The sequence below is a fragment of the Globicephala melas genome, chromosome 3, assembly GCF_963455315.2.
Source record: "Globicephala melas chromosome 3, mGloMel1.2, whole genome shotgun sequence".
In the NCBI taxonomy this organism is placed as follows: Eukaryota; Metazoa; Chordata; class Mammalia; order Artiodactyla; family Delphinidae; genus Globicephala; species Globicephala melas.
Genome location: NC_083316.1, coordinates 59,758,910 through 59,781,843, shown reverse-complemented (window position 1 = coordinate 59,781,843; position 22,934 = coordinate 59,758,910). Strand labels below are relative to the sequence as shown.

At 44.0% G+C, this 22,934-nt stretch overlaps 1 protein-coding gene across 1 annotated transcript in view; it reads right to left on the bottom strand.

Moving 5' to 3' along the window:
* Positions 1-4,501: 4,501 nt before the first annotated feature.
* The window catches only part of SV2C (synaptic vesicle glycoprotein 2C), a 240,420-nt gene continuing 221,987 nt past the window's right edge, over positions 4,502-22,934 (bottom strand). Inside the window, exon 13 of the mRNA XM_030846089.2 lies at positions 4,502-5,122. Within this exon, the coding sequence (XP_030701949.1) occupies positions 4,939-5,122 (184 nt within the window). The 3' untranslated portion in view covers positions 4,502-4,938. The remainder of the gene's footprint in view (positions 5,123-22,934) is intronic.

Here is a 22,934-nt window from a genome sequence, read left to right as displayed (position 1 = left end):
CACTAGCTATCTATTTTACATTTGGTATTGTATATGTCCGTACCACTCTTTCACTTCGTCCCAACCTACCCTTCCCCCTCCACGTATCCTCAAGTCCGTTCTCTACGTCTGCGTCTTTATTCCTGTCCTGCCCCTAGGTTCTTCAGAACCTTTTTTTTTTTTTTAGATTCCATATATATGTTTATTTCTTTTAAATTTGGGACAATAACACTTTGTGTTTATGGGGCGGGGGTAACAACAGGTAATGGGGATCAATATGAGGACCCCCCCATTATAGATGCTTTCTCTTTCATTCTCCCTGTTTCCCTGCCCTTCTTTAAGTCCTGCAAAGGGTTAACTAACTACACACAGCATAGCGCCTCAACCTAGCACATGCAAGTTATTCAATAAATATTTATTGATGAGATGACAAGAGATCAGGGGATGTTCTGCCCAGCTCTTTCCTCCACCCAGTGCCGTTAGCCTGAAACTATGGCCCATGAACTGTATCCTTGTCACTCCAAATCCTGAGATTACTAAACTGGATCAAGGTCTTGGTTGAGCAAGACAGAAGTCAGCCTTGGCAATGGCTGTGCCTGGTTGGTGAGACACCATTGATAGGAGGAATGGTCAATATTTAGAGCAAAAGAACATCACATGGAGAACTGTCACGCCACACCTGAAACAACGAAGGGACACGCAACACATCTAGAAGACACTTACAATTCTGTCTACGTCACAGACTGTGAGAGAAGCTTTACTCAAAACACACTTCGCTTGGCAGAAACATAAACTCTAAGAAATGTGTGGTCCATTTCAGAGTGCCCTACTGTGTAGGTTTCTTTTCATTGCGGCAACTTGACTGTTGTTTCTGTAGGTTTGTACCTTGACTGAGTTCAACATGATATGGGGGTTCATGGAAAACCAAACACACAGCCAACACGCCCTTAACAATCAACCGACTGTCTTTCCGTGATACCAGGTGAAGGCCAAATTCAGACATTTCCGGCTTCAGAGCCTTGAATGCATGAACAAGTGAAGTGCATTCCTGAAGAAATAGGTAGAGGCCATTTTGATATTAAGCAGGAAAAAATGGAGAATATCATATTCTGTTTTGATTGGCAGAGAGAATCAGAAGCTATTCCCATGGAATGCTTTTGAAATGATCCCAGGGCTGAGAAAATCTCAATTCTGCCCTAATCTCTTCATTGGAAACTTCTCAACATCTTGGACTCTCCCTTTGGTCACTACATGTCTTTTCCCACCTCTCTCTTGATATCTCAAGACATCCAGAAATGCAGCTACGCAGTTTGGTGCACACGTGAGCTTAGGCTTGGTGAGTTTTGTAAGTGAAGGTGCATTTGCCAACTCAGGTGAAATCACTTTAAAACTCTGCTTCTGAAGGCCTAGGTCTGCATGAGGCCATGCTTCAAGAATAAAATGGAGTAGAGTCAGGAGAGCTATGGAATGCAGCCTTCGTGACAGGACTGTGATCAGAGAGTCTTCTAACTGTCTGCATCCCTACAGGGTGGGCCCTTTCCTTGGCAGGCGCTGGGAACTATCAAACCAGCAGTGAATGGAGATAACGCTCAGGGTCCTAAGAAGCTGGCAGCACAAACAACACGGGAACCACGCTCTCGCCTCCCCCACGGGGGCTTCCCAAACAACTTCCTGAGCTCTTGCATGTTTATCTATTTCCTAATTTTTCAGTTTCTAAACTCAACCTATTTGGTGCTTGTAAAGAAAAGCTTAGCATAAGAAGAAGATAGTAAGATGAAACTATTTTCATGACGATACTCTAGAATCTTAGACTAGTCCCAGTAGCAAACTAGTCCCAATCCACAGATGGGAAAACTGGGGACCAGAGATGTTCAATGACCTACACTCTCCTCAACAAGATCTGGGTCTCATTATTGGTTAGTGGGGGAATTTGGGCGAGGACCCATCTATCTTATCTCCCAGCATCAGTCTTCTGGGTGTAAGATGACCACTAGCTGCTGGGTTCGGCTTCCAAGGCAGCGAGATTAAATGAGAGGAGGTTAAGACAGGAGGGTAAGACCCATTACTGGGGGTATAATGTATAGGACTTTCAGTTTGGAGCAGCTGGATTTTTTCCTACTGAGAGGACCAGTGATAATAACAGGATTCTGGAGCATTCTGGATTGATTCAAAGAGATATTAGGAAATTATAGATGGAAAAGGAGTTGGAAATACAGGAGCCAGTGGGAGTGTTTCCTAGGCTTTCATTTGCGCACATGCTCTCATTTTCTTTCTACTGCAGGTGAAATGAGTTGCTGGCTGCACGTCCGTGTGCCAACAGCCTGCTGCACTGATAGAACTGGGAGTTTCTGTTTAATCGCATGCTCTATCTTAATCCTGCTGACCCCAGAACAAGCTGGACAGGCCACACCACATACTTTGGGAAGAACTTGCGCTCTCTCACGGAAAATGACGGTGATGGGGACAACGAGAAGGAGACAGGGACACTGCAGGAAAGTGGAAAAGGTGGTGACCAAGAAGGTTTGTGACCACAGACCGTCCAGGAGATTAGAAGAGATCCCTCTTGGGCCACCTGGGAGGTTTGGATTAAGTGACAAGAAGGTCAAGAAAGGTCATTCTGAAGGGGATGCGTGGTGGCAGGTCTCATCCAGTGCAGTTCTGCTGGCTTATCCCATTCTGACCTAACCCAGGGTTCAGCTAAAATACCACGTAGACCGTGCTCTGGAGATGTGATGCCTTTAGAACTACGACAGACATTGGAGACATTTCTAAAAGTAAAGACAGTCCAGTAAGCAAAGTTAACTGCTGCGGCAGATCTACAGACAGCAATACCCATGCATGTTTCTCTTCGTCTTTTGAATGGCTTGGCGGAGATACACATCATTTTTGCAGTTATTACCACACATGCTACATTCAACTAAAAAACCTGCTCAGGTCCCCAAATATGTCTTTTGTAAGAAGATAAATCAAGGGGTAGGGAGGCGAGGAAATGAGTACGAATGGAAGAGCATACAGAATACGTTTGGGGGTTGTCTGACTGTCATCTTCGTTTGCCAATAATATTCCAGGAGGCAGAGGTGAAAAAAAGTTCTGTTTCTTTCCTGCTTTGTCGATATTGTTCTAATAGATCTCGTCTAGTCTTTATTGATTCTCCTTCGTCCTGCCACCTTTGCAATTTTGGGTTTGAGTTTTCCTGATGCTCTGGCCCTGAGCCCGCATCCCCAGGGAACCACCCTCATCCGGCCAGCCCCCGACCCCAGGCTGCCCCCCCTGTACAGGCCTGAATTACTTCAAGGGAGAGTCGATTAATGGCTTCTGTTCATGAAAGAAGCTTTTCACAGAGCCTCAACTCTGCTGTCTGGAGCTCTCGGAGGATCAGGCGGAAGGGGAGAGAGAGGCGGAGTGGTCTGTGGGGTTAAGACGTCTTTGAATGTAATGACTATTGGAAACAAAGGCTCTCCCTTCCTGGAGGCCCCAGGGCCGTGGCCTGTTGGAAACGCCTACAATAAGTAATAAGGATAACCCTCTAACAAGACATCGAGAGTTTAAAAAAGGACTATTGTTTTAATATGGGATTTATTCCTGGCTGCTGGTCATCACTGCAAGTCTACCTGGAGGCTTCAGATTTCAAAGATGAGGAAAAAGGACCAGCGTGGAGGAGGGGCAGCCCCAGGGGTGAGAAGGTCACAGAGCTGACAGCCGTGGGAATGTCCTGCCGACCTCTCTCTTCAGGCCCAGGCAGACTCCAGAGGTAACACGAGCAGCCAGACCCACCAGGAGATGCTGCCCTTGTCTGCCCGAGGGCCTCTTGGAGCACAGCAGGCTGTGATTTCACACAGACGCAGCAGCCAGGAACACACCGACCAGTGCACCGGCCTAGCCAGGCCATGCGCATTGCTAGTAGGAAGTCCAATGTCAACTTCCCAGGGGTACCGTCCCTCAGGAAACCGGTCCCCTCGAGGTACCATTTGGCATTTACAAATGGATTTAGGTGTGACTTTCTTCCTCATTTTCAATTTACAACCACTCAGATGACTGAGAATCTCTAGACGAGAGAGTTTGGGTGAAGGGCAGACTCAGGTGGGCAGACCCAGTTAGAAAGTGGCTTTTTTCCCTTGAAACTGCTACCTGACAAGGTCAACGGCAGCTGGGGGTGGGGTGGCAGGTGGGGATGAATGTCGGTCCACGATCCCCCTGAGTTCTGACTTTCTAATATTCTGAACCACATGCCGCAGTCACAGACATAATTACAGGCCCTTTTCCTCGTACTTTTCAGAAGTTTCACCGGGGGCTTTCTGGCAGAAGTCCTGCTCGTGCAGCTCAGAGATCTTTGCTGCCAACAGCAGAGCCCCTATTTTTCTTGTCAGCAGAGACAGTCACGTTAACTGTCAAGCCTGAAAGAGCCCCACCCAGCTCTGTTTGGTGTCACGTGGTTTTTTTTTTTTTTTTTTTTGAAAGGCCCTGCTGTAACAGCAAGAATTGCTGGGTGTCCTTTTCTAAGTAAACAGGAAATATCACTCTGTTTGAAAAAAAAAAAAGAATCCCTCTTCTCAGCACAAATGCGATAATATGCCAACTTATCTTTCCCGTGAATATTGAAGTAGGAGCAGCCCAGTCCTCTTATAGCAGCCCAGCCCTCTTCTTAGCTTCTGAACCTTCAGCGAGCAGAATCTCCGGAAGGCCCGGCTGACCAGCACATTTAAAAAATCCTTCCACTGATTTCTGGGAGGCAGTAGCATCACAGTTAGGAAAGACAACGATGCATGAAAACAAACAAACAAACTGCAAAATCATATTTAAGGGGCGAGATGGTACGCATCTACATTTTAGTCGCAGCAAGAATTAGTGTTTTGGTATTTGACCGCTTTTCTATATCTGAAAAAGCTGGAGCCTTGAGTCAGTCGGGAGAGTTGACACGCGGCAGCAGAAAGAAACACAGGATGGATGGCTTTTTTTCCATTACATCAGGACCTGGGTTCGTGTGTCAGGCAGGCGCAACCCCACCAGTCCTCCACATACGAGCACGGTGGAGGCCAGCAGGATGGGGATTGCTTTGGTGATGCTGACCAGGGAGCCGAATATTAAGTTTCCGAGGACGGCCGCTGCTTTGCACAGTGCATTCAAGAAGCCAAAGCCTGTTGCCCTGCAAAGGACAGAGATATGGACAAGGTTGAGAAAGTGTCTTCCAAGAGTCCAACTTTAGACACAAATGTCTTCTAGGACAATTTTCAAAGATCTTCAAGTAGACTGTTTTGTACGTCCTTAGAGTAAGTAATCAAATATTTGTCAGCACATTTGCAAGTAGAGAACCCCAGCTGTTGGTATTGTTCCTTCAGCCCTCTATTGACTTTCTTGCCACCTCAACTGATTCTTATTCTGCCCATGAGTTTATTGTGAAGAGAAAGAGAAAGGACATTTCAGGGGGTCAGAAAAGTTACATTAAATTGAAATGTATGACGAAGTATTTCTTTAAATTTTACTTTTTACTCCCTATTTCCTCTTAGCTTAATTCGTGTGTGAGGTTTTAAATACTTAAAGTACATGGAACTTTCAGAGAAAATCAGGGATGACTGGGTTGTACTTGCATCGTTCTGGTACCACGGAAGTGAACTATCATACTCTTGTCCCAAATGTTTTTGGTAGCGGGCAGAAACTGAACCCTGAGCTGGGTGGCCACCAATGAGCTAGTGACACATTTCTTACACACTCACCAGAGTCCTAGGTGGGAAATCAAGTCCAAGACAATATTACAGAGGAAATCAGATTGTAGGCCCATAGAAGATCTTGTTTAACTCTGCTGACATATAATATGGGCACGTGGTATATGAATAAGACACATCCCATTTCTTAAGACATTCTTTGGAAAAGAAAAATTTTACTATCTTTATGGGTGTTGAATGTAATTTTACTGTGGTTTTCTAGGCAAGAAATTTAATTTTGTTCATAAGAGTACGGATACTGCTGACATCATGAGGTAATATGGATTTCCTCTGCCTTATGCCGGCTCCCTGTTTTTTGCCCGTCACCGGGTATATGTGTGTAATAAAGGCATATTGAATGCAGGGTTAACTGTTGGATACCTTTATCCCCCTCCAGAGGGAAATGCATTTTATATACCGTAAAATGCAGTACTTAGTACACATCTTTCTTTGATTGATTTGTAAATTTGTTTACTGTAGGTTTTCCTTTGGCCAGTCAGAACAACTACTCTTCACGACGTATGCTATTCCTAGTGATATTTTCTATAATGTGTAGATATTTACTGTGGGTATTATCCAGCCATTCCCCTTCCCATACCATAAGAAAGGAATAAGCACCCCTCCTGTGCTGTAGGAACCGAGCCATTGATTTTGCTGGTGAGAACAGACCTAAGAAACGGCAGCAAAAGCACTGCCTTTCTTTTTTGGCCGAGACACCTAGAAAGTCGAGTAAGTGGCCTCTGCAGTGTTGCAAAGTTGCCAACTGTTTGGATCTTGGAAGGGGTGTAACAGAATCTCTGATGGAGAAAAACAGGAACTTCTTGAGAAGAGGGTAAGCTCATTTTGTATTCTTCCTCTTCTTTTTGGTTTGTTTTTAAAGAAAGAGACTAGTAATAGCAACAACCACCAGAAAGATAAGGAGATTTAATGTACTGATAACTATTTTCAAATGAAATTGCTTGAGGTTACACACTGAGTACCATAGAAGACTTAAGCAGAATGACATCATCATCTACCCCACCCCCACCTCCATGGAGAGGCCAGGAGGCCAAACTGCCTATTTTTTTTTTTTTAATTAAAAGACTTCTTTTGAGCAGTTTTTGGGCTCCAAAGAATTGAGTGAAGAGAAGAGAGAATCTCCATATAGCCCCTCACCTTCCACCCCTATTATTAACATCTTAGTACATTTGCTACAATTGACGAGCCAATATTAATATATTACTGTGAACTAAAGTCCATAGTTTACATTAGGGTTCACTGTGTTGTGTATTCTATGGGCTTTGACAAATGTATAATGACATGTATCCACCATTATAGCATCGTACAGAATAACAGTTTCACAGCCCTAAAAATCCTGGCAGCCACAGATCCTTTTACTATCTCCATAGTTTCACCTTTTCCAGAATGTCATATAATTCAAATTATATAGTATGTAGCCTTTTCAGATCGGCTTCTTTCACTTTTTTTAAACTACATTTTAGTTTCTAGATTCTAGAGTCATAAATTACCCAATGCATCTCATGGTAGTGAGATAAGCTGTATTGTTCTGGGGAAAATGTCTAGCGTGTATGTTGCTGATAAGCGAAAGGGAAACATTCTGTATGAAGAAGTCTCTTGATGACAAAACTTCAGAATGAGCCATGAGGAATTTACATCTGGGTTAAAATAACCATATTTTGCCAAGCTATAAACCTCTGGTACAACTCAGAACAGGGTAAAAAATACAGGCAGTTATCTCCTTTCATTACCGAAACTATAACAGAGGAATAGACGACTTCCTGAGATCTCCAAGCAGCAATAAGAGAGATGCATCAGGAACATCTGGTGTCAGAAGCCGCTAAAAAATACGATCAAATTCTAATTTCTTAAGAATCTCCGTTTTCATTGATCAAGCAGAGGCAGTTCTTCAGATAATAATCTGGTGTGGCTACAAAGCACATAGCCTCCTTAAATTACTGTGGGCATTCCAGAAAACATGACTGTCCTTTCCTTGGATAAGTAAATTATTTCTTCAAATAATTGAAGCTGGAGGGTGTGATTTTCTACACACAGGAGACACAGTTGTATTAGAAAAATTATTCTCAAAGTGGTTCTCCCTTGGGGTTATCTGTTTATCAGTAAACAAGCTTTTAGTTCATTTATTCCCTTGTTCTTATTTAAAGGAAGGTTATGAACTTCTGCAGACATCCTAAGCACAAGTCCCTTTGTCCTCATCAAGGCCTTGGAGGGTGGCGAGCTCAGAGCTGGCAGAGCCCAACTGAACTTAACTGACTTTCCAGCAGTAGGAAAAGCTACTGCATTTTTTTTCCAGACCAAAGATGTTCTGTGTCTTCTCTTAACCAACAAGCACCCAAGAGGAAGAATGCAATAATCTGTTGTCTTTTTACAAGTTCCATCCCTTGTTCCCCTACCTCTCCAGCCAGAATCCTTTGTTTTCAATTCTTGCTGAACCTATTTCTTGAAATCTTTTAAAGGGAAATTCCTTTCCCAACAGTACCCTGTGACTGCAGCAGCCCTGTTCCCCATTCCATTAAGGTGATCCTTCTCCCTGCACCATTAACTCCCTCTGATGCTGGTGCAGGCAGCAGGCTTGCTGCAGTGCTTAGGCCCAGCTGATGGGGGATGGGGCCACCAGAGCATACCCTCCCCACAGCTGCACTGTGGCTTCTTCTCCAGGGCCTTCACAATGCAGTGGGTTCTAGTGCATTTATATCGTTTTATACTTCAATTGGTGGCCAGGAGGGCTTCCCTGGTAGCACAGTGGTTAAGAATCCACCTGCTAATGCAGGGGACACGGGTTCGAGCCCTGGTCCAGGAAGATCCCACATGCCATGGAGCAACTAAGCCCGTGCACCACAACTACTGAGCCTGTGTTCTAGAGCCCGCGAGCCACAACTACTGAGCCCATGCGCCACAGCTACTGAAGCCCGTGTGCCTAGAGCCTGTGCTCCACAACAAGAGAAGCCACCACAATGAGAAGCCCGCACACTGCAACGAAGAGTAGCCCCCGCTCGTTGCAACTAGAGAAAGCCCACGTACAGCAACGAAGACCCAATGCAGCCAAAAATAAAAAAAATAAATAAAAATTAAAAAAAAAATTGGTGGCCAGGAAAAGGAGACTCCATTCTGGATAGTGAGGATAGTTTTGCCTTCACATCCAGCCTCTTTCTTATTTGGTTTTTCTGACTTCAATGCAGGGTCAGCCCTAGGTTTTTTGAGGCTCCCAGGAAGACGAAAGGGTCACTGAATAATGGCAGCACTTAGACGCCTGGCACATGGTACATATGCTGGTGTTAGCCATCGTTTTAAACACTAGCTGAAATATCTGACCCATCGACTGATGAAGTTAGGAAAAAAAATTAAATGTTACATTTTGAAAAGGCCTGAAATTGTGTAGAGTGTAGATCCAGACTCAGCTCATGGAATTTACCTGTTAAAGGGTAAAGTGTGAGCATTCTTTTGGTCTAGTCTAAGCTCTGGAAATGAACTTTTTCCAGACAACTCAGTTAAGTCATTGGCAGAAGTTACTTTAGCATGGGACATTTTGGAAAGTACAGGCAGTCCTAAAATCAGAAATACATGTGATCTAAAGATTCATCTGGGAGTCGGCTATTTAAAACACAATGAATTTAATTTTTCTCATAGAAACAATAACACAAATGATGGCTGGCTTCCCAGATTAATCTAAAAAAGCTATTTTAACACTGAATCCATCTGAGCAATTGGACTACAATGCTGAGAGCACTAGAAACCCCTTGAATATTTGTCTAATAAGCAAATTGGTTCTTAATATGGTTCTAATACACATCTCCTATGTATCTATTTATTTATTAACAATCATTCATTAAGCATCTATTATGTGCCTAACACTGCGCTAGGTACCAGGGACCCCAAAATTAATAAGATGAAGTCTCTTTTTACACTAAGATAGGTGCAGAGAGATCATGGTAACACAACATGCTAAGTGCATTAATAAAGATACCCACAGGCTACTACAGGGGCATAGAGGATGTGAAGTGATCTCCCGCTGTGGGTGGAGACAGTTGAAGAAAGGCTTCTCAGAGGGGATGGATGAGAATAGAATTGGTCTTGAAGGAACAGGAAGAGCTTGCAGGTGAGGATGGAATGTGGACAAAGGCGTTCTCTGGCTCTCAAAATACCCTCACATCTCTCTAAAGTGTCTCCGTGGTACCCCACTGAGGCGTACCTTAGACATCTTCTCCAAAACCTTCTTGAGTGCCAAATGACCTGCCTCCCTCCAGTCCCCAAACAAGTTTCCCATTTCCTCCTGCAGCTGTTCTCAACTTGGGGTTAGAATAGCAACCTGGTTGAACTACGGTGCAGACATGTGTAACCACAGCCTCACCCAGCCGTGCGCAAAACATCACTTGTGGAGCTTTTAAAACACAGTGATGTGGTCATACCAATGCCTAGGGCCATGCTCCCAGAACTTCTGACTTTACTGCTCTACTGGGAGTCAAGGCATTGTATTTTTTAGAAGCCCTGTGTGAGTCTAAGGGGTATCCAGGGCTGAGCACTGCAATTCTCCCAGAAATACCTACACTTTTGAATTGATTTCGATTTACTGTTATATACAAAACGCAATTACAAAAGCAAAACATCTGCTCCAGGCCCCCAACAAATGTTTTTTTTTTTTTTTCTGGCAGTACGCGGGCCTCTCACTGTTGTGGCCTCTCCCGTTGCGGAGCGCAGGCTCAGCGGCCATGGCCCATGGGCCCAGCTGCTCTGCGGCATGTGGGATCTTCCTGGACCGGGGCACAAACCCGCGTCCCCTGCATTGGCAGGTGGACTCTCAACCACTGCACCACCAGGGAAGCCCCAACAAACGGTTTTCAGTTCTAAATTTCCTTTAGTGTGCTTCCAATCATATCTATATTTTTGCAAATCACAGGATTTCTACAACTTTGCTTTCTGCTTTCCCCCCAATCATTCCCAAAGCTGTTTGTTTGCGTTTTGTTTAAAACGAAATGATTTAGCACATAACCATTATTTCTGTAACCGTACCATTGGATAATTAGAGCTTTCTAAATTTGGAGGAACATGAATGAGATTGCCGTGAACACCTTCATATATAGGACCTCCTTTGTTTGGATGTGTTCATTAGGGAATATCACGCAGTACAACACAGCCAAGGGAAAATGTTCACGATATGGTGTGGGGAGACCGAGGGCAACCAGGAACACCAAGGCCCACAGGAGAGGAATTAACGCCAAAGGCTTCGCCCAACCTCTTTTCTTTCCCCTCCCTGGGCCTGCTGTCTTATTTACTCAACTTTGCACAGCTCATTTTCATTAGAGGCAGTTTCTCACCTAACCTGCCTCATTTCCTTTTCTTCCAACTCTTGGTTGGACTCTGGGCAGCCATGAAAACTCTCCCTGCTGGACCAGACCTCCTTCCTGCTCCCCTCCTAAGGGTTGGCTTGTACCAACCGCAAGGCTCTCCTGTCAGGGTTTAGCCTTATTTAGATCCTGGCCACATCTCTGGGGTGGGCCTGTGTAGCCTTTCACATTCACTCATTGCAACTTGCTTCAGGGCTGGCACAGGGATGAATAGGATACTTGTGAAATGAACTAAGGAATTTTCTGATATCTTCAAAATACATTGGAAGTATATTTCTGTAATGGGTAGTTTTTTAAATCAACATTGTTAATTTTACTATTCAAATCTTTATATCTTTTTTTTGAATTTTATTTATTTTTTCATACAGCAGGTTCTTATTAGTTATCTATTTTATACATATTAGTGTATACATGTCAATCCCAATCTCCCAATTCATCCCACCACCACCCCTCCGCCACTTTCCTCCCTTGGTGTCCATATGTTTGTTCTCTACATCTGTGTCTCAATTTCTGCCCTGCAAACTGGTTCATCTGTACCATTTTTCTAGGTTCCACATATATGTGTTAATATACGATAAGTAATGGGCATTTTTTAAGAAAACTGAAGTATAGTTGATTTACAATGTTGTGCTAGTTTCTGGTATACAGCAAAGTGATTCGGTTATACATATATATACATATTCTTATTTATTTATTTGTTTATTTATTTATTTATGGCTGCATTGGATCTTCGTTGTGGTGCGCGGGCTTCTCATTGCAGGGCTCAGTAATTGTGGTGCATGGGCTTAGTTGCTCCGTGGCATGTGGGATCTTCCCGGACCAGGGATCGAACCCGTGTCCCCTGAATTGGCAGGTGGATTCTTAACCACTACGCCACAAGCGAAGCCTGTTTTTCATATTCTTTTCCATTATGGTTCATTACAGTATATTGAGTACAGCTCCGTGTGCTATAGAGTAGGATCTTGTTGTTTATCTATTTTATATATAGTAGTTTATATCGGCTAATCCCAAATGTAATGAGCATTTTAGTGGACATTAGTTGGTCCATGTTTATTTATTGATGCCAGACTATTATCTTGCTTTCGTGGAGGAAAAACCCCTAGTTTCACATTCTGAAACCAGGACAGACTGAATTCAATTGCTTTCTGATCTTCAAAGGAAGAGAAAATTTGTCTCATCTAAGCAGTGAGTATAGGTATGTGTTCTGTGTGTGTCCTCCTTCATTTGGGAAGATGGCATCCTGCAAGCAGGGCTTTTCTTACTCACAAACAAGTGGAGGACTTACTTGCAGTTTTGAGCCCACAGGAATCCCTGGGCCCAAAGTGGGCTTCCAACTCCCTCCCTCCCCACAACCAACAAGGGTCATCCTATTGCTTGTTCCTGTTGAAATGCAAATATATTCAGGTCAAAACGGAAGCCTTTGTGTCTTATCACTTATCTGATAAACCTCACTAGGAAGTGAATCCCTGGGCCAGGGTAAATGATGACAGAATGAAAGTGACCCCTGGGAGGCAACCTGGAGTTCGTCTAAGGCCATGGTTGATGGACACGGTTGTATATCCCAAACACTGTGTGAGCTTCTTAGAAACTGATTCCCAGAGGCCCACCCCAGACCTACTGGGATGGTTCTATATGTCACAGACTAGGTATGCCCGTGCTGGGAGCTGCACCGAAGGGTCATTACATATGGGTTTGATGCTAAGGGATCCAGGGCAAGTTACTTTCCCCCCTCTGTGGCTCCTTTTCCTCACCTGAAAATGGAATAAAACTACCTACCCTTGTAGGGTTGGAGAGAGGATTAAATAAGGTTAAATGAGATAATCTGAATACTCAGCACTGTGCCTGACTCACCCATTCATTTCTCAGATGAGAACACCAAGCTCCAGAAAGGTTCAAGGACTAATCTAAAGTTACCCAGCTGCTTTCTGGTAGCGTCCATACCTGAATTCAGGTTTCCTCCACATTGCTGATGGAGAAGCAGGAGGAGAGGAAGAAGATGTTTCCAACAGGCAGTGCTGAATGGGGAAGGGGGAGCTGACAGTTGCAGGCTCTGGAGGACACAGGCCATGGATGGACAAAGTGGAAGAGGGACACAGAAGGGCAGCTGGGGAGAACTGAACAGGAATGCTCCCTCACTCACAACTGGTCCAACTAGCTTACCTTGGAGAGTAGGGAGCCAGACCCCACACAGGGAGGAGGACTATCACCCATAACCAGCTGGATTGTAAAAAGCATCTTTTTTTCCATCTTTCTATCTTTTCATCTATCAGTCATTCACCTGGAGTCCTGGTAGTGAATAAGGAAAACAAAGTCCTGTTCTCAAGGAGCTCACATTCTAGTGGGTGACAGACAGTAGACAAATGTATACCCTAACATCCTATCATCATATGGTCTGGGAGGTAATTTGCTTTAAAAGTACATCAGTATAAAGATAAGTTGTCTCTATACCCATAGAATTTAAAACATGTTAATCAGGAATTAACAGGCCAGAGGTGATTCCTTAGGGCTTTAACTATCATTTTAGAAATCTACATGAGAAGGTTTGTTAATGAACATGGAGATCAGTTTTCGTTGGTGATACGAGTGCTTGATATGCAGTTGACTAGAATGTTCTGCCCTTAGCACGATGGATGGACAAGCATCCTCCAAGCCCCGCAACTTGGTGAAATGGTACCCTTGGTCCAGATTCCAGACTCTAGAGCCCACTGGTCCTGGACTCTGACACTTACAGGCATACTCTGCTGCCTGACCAGCCCCAAGTCTGGTGGTCCTGCTGTCAGCATGTCATGTCCATGGCCCTTTCAGGCAAGGGCAGAGAGATAGACTTCCCTGGAGTCAAGAATGGGCTGTAGGACTGTTTTTGTGACCATTTGCACATTTGGTAGGATTTGCTGCCATTTAATACATCCCCTGGGGGTGACGTGGTGGGTGAAGGGCCATATACTGCCCCCCCCCCACTTTCCACTTCTAACTTCCAGAGATAAAAATGATCTGACATTTGCTGAATGGCCAAAGTGACTCAGGTCACATAAAATATAAACATATATAATGATATGGGCTCTAAAAAAAAGAAAGCCGGGCAAAGGGAAATGGAGTGTAGGTTGGTTAGAAAAGATGACTGAATCAAAGATTCCTTCATCTCAAAATCTTTAAACAGTAAGTGAGGTCTTTATCTTCATGGGCACAGATGTGGAATCTCCTCATTTTATATCTCAAACGACTGAGGCACAGTTACGCTGAGTGGTCTTCCTGAGGTCACACAGCTGGCCGGTAAGAGATCCAGGATTAAAGAACTTCAGGTCTGAGCTCCCGGAAGGAATGGGGAACTTCTCTGTCTAAACAACCACAGCCCTAAGGGGAGGAGATTAGGTTGGTTAATTCTGGGCAGATGTTTTAATTTTAGCTCATCAAGGAAGAGGACCAACCCAGAGCACTGGGTGACAGCAGCAGCTGTCCAGGATGAGCAGGGAACAGCAGGTGGGAACAATCAGGGGTTTATTTTCTCAACCTTTCTGAGGTCATATCTGAAACTGGGCATGTGTAAGTGGAGGGGAGGAAGAAGGAGGCCAGTGGCCAGAGAAAGCCAGGAGCAGGTTGCTAGAAGAATCCCCGTGAGACAGGCGTGCTGGGCTGAGGGATTCTGTGCAGAGTTGGTGGCCAGTGGGGACAGCCTCGGTTTCATCACTTACAAGGTGGGAGCTCCTTGCCCTGAGCTCCATGGAGGAGGGGTAAGAATGGCTCTGGGCCATACGGAGATAGGAAGTGTGAGCCGGGGAGCTCCCAGCAGGAAGTGACTGCCTGGATGCAGAAGGACACACAGGCTGGAACTCAGAACTAAAATGAACCAGAGCATGTGCTGCCTCTAGAGATCTTCCTTGACTTACTGTGAGTTATATCCCTCCAAACCCATCATAAGTTGAATGTATCATAAGTCAGAAATGCATTTAATAACCCTACCGAACATCATAGCTTAGCCTAGCGTCCCTTAAATGTGCTCAGAACACATACATTAGCCTGCGGTTGAACAAAATCATCTAACGCAAAGCCTATTTCATAATAAAGTGTTAAATATCTCATGTAATTTACTGAATCCTGCATTGAAAGTGAAAAACAGAATGGTTGTATATATGTTCCTTCAAGTCTCAGCTCAGATATCACTCCTTCTAAGGAACCCTTTCTTCTGCTTTCAGAACACCATGTCCTTTCCCCACAATAACCCTGCCTGATGTTCACTTGTCCTTAAGCTCCATGAAAGTAATGAACACAAAGTAATGACTACAAATGGCTTATTCATGGTTGTATCACAGGCACTCCAAAAAAAGTTGTTGTGTAAATAAATGAACAATATTAAAAGTCATATTGAGATGGAGTAGACATACTTTTCTTATTCTTCCTACTAAATACAGCTAAAAGTCCTGGACGTTATAAAACAAACCTAAGAAGACTCTGGAAGATAAAAAAAAAAAGGCAGAGCAGCTGGGGACCTGGGGAATGGTGGCTTCCTGAATTTTCTTTTTGCCTCATACATCTGAGACTTGGAACTGACGAAGCTGGCAAAAGGAAATACCAACAGGTACAGATTTCAATAACACCCAAACCAGAGCCTGCTCTCTCTACCCAAAGGACCAGGATAGAGGCAGCCTAGCAAGACAGAAAACGTTTAGACAACAACCTCACTTCTCCAACCAAACACTGGAAAAAAGTGCAACCCAACTGCCAGCCACACCAGCAAAGGTCGAGTGGAGAACCTAGACTTCCATCCTCGTGAACCTGTAATGAGGGGCCTCAACATCACCATTGGGGTGGTGTCAGGGAAGGCTAAGTAGGAAGCTGGGATTTTCATCCATGCTGGCCAGTAATGAGTTTGTCCCTCCATGGTATTGGTTATCTTGAGGGGAGCCTGGACTCCCACTGCTGTGCAGCAGGAATGAGGACACCCTTTCTTGGCTGTCAATGGAGGCTGAATGGTAACCTGGACATCTATCTCCACCTGGCAATAATGGGGTAGTGCACCCCTTCCCCTCTCAGAGAGATGTCTGAGAATGCCAACCAAAACCAAAGGCTTAAATAAGATCAAAAGTCTCAGAACATAATATGAAAATGACTGCTTTCAACTGAATATCACTTATCATCCAAATAACCAGAAGAGCTCAAACAGAATGAGAAAAAACAATTGAGATGCCAACATTGACATGACAGAGATGTTAACATTAACTGATAAAGCTTTTAAAGCTGTCATTATAATAATGCTTCAATGAGCAATTATGAACGCACTTGAAACTCTTGAACACACAGAAATACAGAACACATCATGAAAAAATAGAAAGCCTCAGCAAAGAAATAAAAGACATAAAGAAGAACCAAATAGAAATTTTAGAACTGAAAAATCCAATAACCAAAATAAAAAGCTTAGTGATTGGGCTCAATGGCAGAATGAAGGAGAGAGTGAAAAGAATCAGTAAATTGAAGACAGAACAATAGACACTATCCAATCTGAAAAACAAAGAGAACATAGACTAAAAAAAAAAGTTAACAGAGCATCAGAGACCTGTGGGACTCTAACAAAAGACCTAATACTTATATCACTGGAGTCCAAGCAGGAAAAGAGAAAGTATTCAAATAAATAATGGTTGAAATTTGAAATAATGGCTCACAAATTTGGCAAGAGATACAAACCTACAGATTCGAGAAGCTGAGTGAATCCCAAATGTGATAACCCAAAGAAATCCACACCAAGACAAAGAAAAAAGTCTTGAGAGCAGCCAGAAGGAACACTTCACCTATAGGGAAAACAGATTGCTATATTCCCCCCTCTAAAAATGTTGCACCTGTTTTTAGAATTCCCACAACAGTCTCTGAGCAGTAATTTCACCCTCACCCACTCCAGTTAACACTGAGTTTTTATCAGTCTTTAAAATCTTGGCTTTTCTGCATAATAAAAGAAAATTACACATCACCATTGCAATTCTAAAAACAGGTGCAACATTTTTAGAGGGGGGGAATGTAGCAATCTGTTTTTCCCTATAGGTGAAGTGTTGCCTCTGGTGGCTTTCAAGATGTTTTTCTTTGTCTTGGTGTGGATTTCTTTGGCTTATCATGTTTGGGATTCATTCAACTTCTTGAACTTGAGGGGCTCCTAGATGGTTTCTAGATGGGGGCTGGTCTCCAGAAAAACTAACCATGTGATTAGAGGGTTGGAACTTTCAGCCTATCCCACCCTCACCTCAGGGAGGGGAGAGAGGCTGGAGACTGAGTTCAATCAGCAGCGGCCAATGATTTAATCAATCACGTCTACATAATGAAACCTCCATAAATCTGGAGAGCTTCCCGATTGGTGAACGCATCCACATGCCAGCAGGGTGGTGTACCCCCCAACTCCAGGATGACACAGGCTCCTGTACTTGGGAGTCTTCTGGACCTCACCCTATGTGCAGGCATACCTCATTTTATTGCACTTCGTTTTATTATACTTGGAAGATATTGTGTTTTTTACAAATTGACCATTTGTGGCAACCCTGGGTCTAGCATGTCTATCAGCATCATTTTCCCAACAGTATTTGCTCACTCCCTGTCTCTTTGTCACATTTTGGTAATTCTCACAATATTTCAAATGTTTCCATTACTATTATATCTGTTGTGGTGATCTGTAAATGAAACCAAACAGGACCCTGTGGGGCTTCTGGGATGGAAGCCTTTCTTTGTTTGTAGGGAACAGCCTCCAGCCACCATGAGGCCTCCCTAAGTCCCAAAGGGCAGATTCAAACAGTTGCTAGTCAGGGAAGGGAGGGGATGCTGAGACTAGGGAGGAGCAGCCAGGAAACAAGAGTGAAGCCTTGGGGCAGGGTCCTGGTTCCGCCTCAAGGGAGACACATAACAATATCTTTGAGCCCTTCTGCAGAACTAAAACCCCCAACAAATGGAAGATGTGAAACTATTTGATGAAGCATTCTTCATTCCAGAGAGGAGGTCACAGTTTGATAACCTTGAATCTCATAACCCCAGTTAATCTGAGATAACCCCAGAATCTCATCAGGAGACCACCTTAGGCCAGATGAAAGGAATGCAGGCCTTTGCGCACCCTGATCTTTATCAGCAACCCCACCCTTGAACCATTGCTATGGAACTCACCAGATCCTCTTGGGTTGGGACACACAGTTTTGAGGGCACAAGCCCACTGTGTCCCCCTTTGCCTGGCAAAGCAATAAAGCTATTCTTTGCTACTTCACCCAAAACTCTGTCTCTGAGATTCAACTTGGCACTGGTGCACAGAGGCCAAGTTTCAGCATCATTACCAGAAAGAGCAAGCGACTAGAGGTTGGCAATGGGAATGGGGGGAACAGGGCTGGAGATTAAGTTCTATAAAAACTTTCAAACAACAAGATTTGATGAACTTCCAGGTTGGTGACTGCACGGAAGTACCAGGAGGGTGGCATACCTGGATGGGGCACAAAGCTCTGTGCTCCTTCTTCCATTACCTTGCCCTATGTATGCATCTCTTCTGTCTGGCTGTTCCTGAGTTGTAACCTCTTATAATAAATCGGTAAACACAAGGAAATGTTTCCCTGAGTTCTGTGAGCCATTCTGGCAAGTGATCAAACCCAAGGAGGGGGTAGAGAGAACTCCAATGTACAGCCGGTTGGTCAGATGTATAGGTGATAACCTGACTTGTGTTTGGTGTCTGAAGGGGGGCACTCTTGTGGGAAGTGAGTCCTTAACCTGTGGGATCTGATGCTGTCTCCAGGTAGATCGTGTCAGAACTGAGTGAAATTTTAGAACATCCAGCTGGTGTCTACTGGGAATTAGAGAATTGCTTGGTATGGGGAGAAAAACCCTCCATATTTGGTGGCCAAAAGTCAAGAATTGAGCGTGGAGGAAAAAAAACCCGAGCTTTTCCTTACAAAAAGTGTTAGCAGTGGCTGTCCTGCTTCATTTTTCAGGCACAGAAAAGTGCTGCTCAATAAGTACATACAATTTTAATTTCAAATTTTCCTGCCTCTTTATGAAACGATTTAGGGTAGCTTATAAAAGACAAAGTTAGGGCTTCCCTGGTGGCGCAGTGGTTGAGAGTCCGCCTGCCGATGCAGGGGACACGGGTTCGTGCCCCGGTCCGGGAAGATCCCACATGCTGCGGAGCGGCTGGGCCCGTGAGCCATGGCCGCTGAGCCTGCGCGTCCGGAGCCTGTGCTCCGCAACGGGACAGGCCACAACGGTGAGAGGCCCGTGTACCGCATAAAAAAAAAGACAAAATTAATAAAATAGGAATGCAAGAGTGCAAACCAGGATGAGGAGAAGCAAAGCAAATACCTGGACCATGGAGATGTAACACCGACATAGGCACTCTGCCTCTTGACCTCACAGCAGGGAAGCAACTGTGAGGAATTACTAATTTTTATCATATGAAGTGAAGAGACAAAGCAGCTCCCCAGAGCAGGTCCTGGAACTCGCTGCAGATCAGGTGGTGGGCTCTACAGAGAGGAAAGGTGCACTCTGATGGGAAACGTCCTGTCCTCACTCGTGCTTTCACAGTAAATGCAAGCTAAGAGTATAACATTAAAGGTCAAGTCCGCACTGTGGTTGACAAATGTGGCTTTCAAGTGCTATAACTTTCATAGCATTTAGATTATATGGTAAGTTATGTCCCCACAATATAATCATTTTCACTGGGATTTTGATAGGAGTTGGCTGTTGAATAGCTCAAGAGGCTACTTTTTTAGTTTGGGGCCTGGAATCAGAGTGTCCTAGTAAGTGACCGTTAAGGACAGATTCTAGAAACTGGGCAAGGAGTTGGCAGTGCTAAAGTTCTAGTATGAAAAAATCACACCCTATAACCAACATTCTTGTCAGGATGTATTCTATTCTGCTTCCACAGGGAGAAGAGGCCATAGGGTACCTACACACAAAAACAGTTGGGGTTTTCCTCTAACAGCTGAGCCAGAGATCAGGGGAGCCCTCCTATGTGACCCAGAGGAAAGCAGCAGAGATGAAACAGAAGGCTTTAGCCCGAAATAGAGTAGGTGGTGCTAGCTAAATCACCATGGCCCTAGTGATGCAGCTCTGGCACGTAAGTTCTCTCTCCATCACTTAAGGAAGTGACTTCCTGTACGTTATCTGGTAACACCAGCTTGAGGGCTGGAGAACATCTGCTAGCAACAGCGTGGCTAAAGTGAGGATGCACCTTGCCAATTCTGAGTCCTGGCCCAGCTGCCATGCTCTGAAACACATCCCCATGCTTTGCTGCTCCAGCAGCAGCAAACTGAACGTAAGAGGAATACAACGGCAGGCTGGTTCCTGCGACAGGTGGGACTCCTCTGAAGCTGACTTTGTCACAGCCATGCCAAGCCTTCCTGAGACTGCTTGCTGGTGGTCTGGGACACGTCTACCCAACTGGCCTTCCTTCCTTACTCCTCCATGGGGCTCAGGCTTGCACTGCAGCCAGACTGTACCTCCCTCCCCATTTTCTCTCATAACCCACATTTCCTCTAACAAAAATCCGTGCATGTTTAATCCCATCTTGCCCTCTGCTTCTCAGAGGATCTGAGCTAATACACAGGGCAATTTCTGTTTTAATCTTGCTTGATGTTTAACCTTTCCGACGACAGAAACACAGCAGGTCCATGTTTCTCATGGACAGACCCACCTGATTTGTGGCGTTTTGTTTTTAAGCCAGGTTTTTGCCACAGGAGAATACTCATTCTTCCATTCCTGCGGCAGAGGGATAAGCAGCTGATTCATCTCAAATAGTATCAAGCTTTTACAATGTAAAATAAAAAGGTTACAGGCTATGACATAGCCTTGCTCTAACAGTGAGGGACTTTTTTAAACGTCTAGTTTAGTCCACACCTGGGCCCAGTTTGCAAGATGAGAAGGCAGGCAAGCTGCAGAGTCTTAATCTTGTTTTGGCAGCATCCTAGTCCCGCGACACCCATCCCAGGAGCTTGCCCACAGAAGAGAACTAACGTTTGTTGAAAGAAGGGAGGAGATGCCAGTTGTGGGTTGTATGTTCCTTTCAGAGCGTAAGTCAGGTTACTAATTAGAATATCTGATAAGCAGACATCCATAAGAGTTCCAGATACTCAGCAGGGAGATGGATACTGGAGTACCTACAGGGTTCCTGTAAGCTCAGTAATAGATGTTCATGGAGAAGAAATATAAGTTAGAGAGTCTGGGTATGCAGAGAATGTACCCATGGGGCCAATAAACAAAAGGAGGACTCAGGATCAGTTGAAAATTGATATCCCAAATGTCTCTGCATTGTCGTAGAAAAAACCCTCCTCCATCTCTAAGTCCAGAGAATGCTGACTCCATCCTCTAGCAAAGAGGGCCTCCATGGTGACGGAGTGTACGCGAAATGAGAGAAGGCAAAGGCCATTTGTCTTCACTCATGTCAAATGGCAAAACAGGCTTCTATTCTTTTCATGAGTCAGCTGCAGAAGCTCCACCCCAAAGCCCTACCTTCTAGCCCTTTTTATGATATGAGGTGCAAAGTCTCTGTGTCTCCATTTTGGGAACAGATGCATAATTTTCTTCCAATAGCTCTTTTTTTGCTCACTGGAAATGTGTTGGGCTTTCCTTCAACAGACCAGGAAGGTCAAGAGATATGCCCCAGAGACCTCTTTGTGGTGCCTTAATGCAGAGCTCACGTAGATACTTGCAAATGTAAGGTAAGAACCCTCTCAGGACTGATAAGGGGCCCGGAGAGGCTCCTTTTTTTTTTTTTTTAAGCATTATTATTATTATTATTTAAAACATTTATTGTTTTGCATACATTATTTTATTTTATTTTAAATTTATTTATTTTTGGCTGTGTTGGGTTTTTGTTGCTGCGCTTGGGCTTTCTCTAGTTGCGGCGAGCGGGGGCTACTCTTCGTTGCATTGCACGGGCTTCTCATTGCGGCGGCTACTCTTGTTGCAGAGCACGGGCTCTAGGCGCGTGGGCTTCAGTAGTTGTGGCACACAGGCTCAGTAGTTGTGGCTCGCGGGCTCTAGAGCGCAGGCTCAATAGCTATGGTGCACGGGCTTAGCTGTTCCACAGCACGTGGGATCTTCCCGGACCAGGGCTCGAACTCATGTCCCCTGCATTGGCAGGCTGATTCTTAGCCACTGCGCCACCAGGGAAGCCCCTGGAGAGGCTCTTACAGCCTATCCCTCCCTGTTTCATTACTGCTTCCTCATACTGTTAGCCAGCAAGCTAAGTCATGGACACAATTAAATTCCTTCACTGGTTTCATTGCCCTAGTAACTCCAGCTAGCAACTATAGTCCCCTACATTTTCTTTTTAAAAGAGATGAGTAGATGTATAAAGTAAATAAGCTACAAGGACATATCGTATAACACATGGAATATAGCCAATATCTTATGATAACTATAAATGGAGCATAACCTTTAAAAATTGTAAGTCATTATGTTGTACATTTGAAACATATAATATTGTACTTCAACTATACCTCAGAAAAAGTCAGGTAAAAAAAGAACTTCAGTGCCTTACCTTGTCTAACAAATTAAATATAAATATCCACACGTATACTGAAAAGCCTTCATAGTTCCTGGGCAAACCTGATTTTCCCATACCACATGATAGTTAAATATAATTATAATATTTAGTATATATGTTTAATACTAATATTGACTATATATTTAACTACATAATACATGTATACACTGCTATAAAAATATCTAGCTATAAATATAGTCTAGCTATAAAAATTGGGAACAATTTCCATTGTAATTATTTAGCATTTAACTTATGATTGTCCCTTCTCAGCAATCATCATGCATCCCCAGGAATGTTTTCAAATTGAGAAACTAATCTACAAACTGCTTTCACAGTAATAACGTTTTTATGATACTACGTGTAATAGTCAATGAGGAAGAAATAATGTTTTGCCTCATTAAAAAA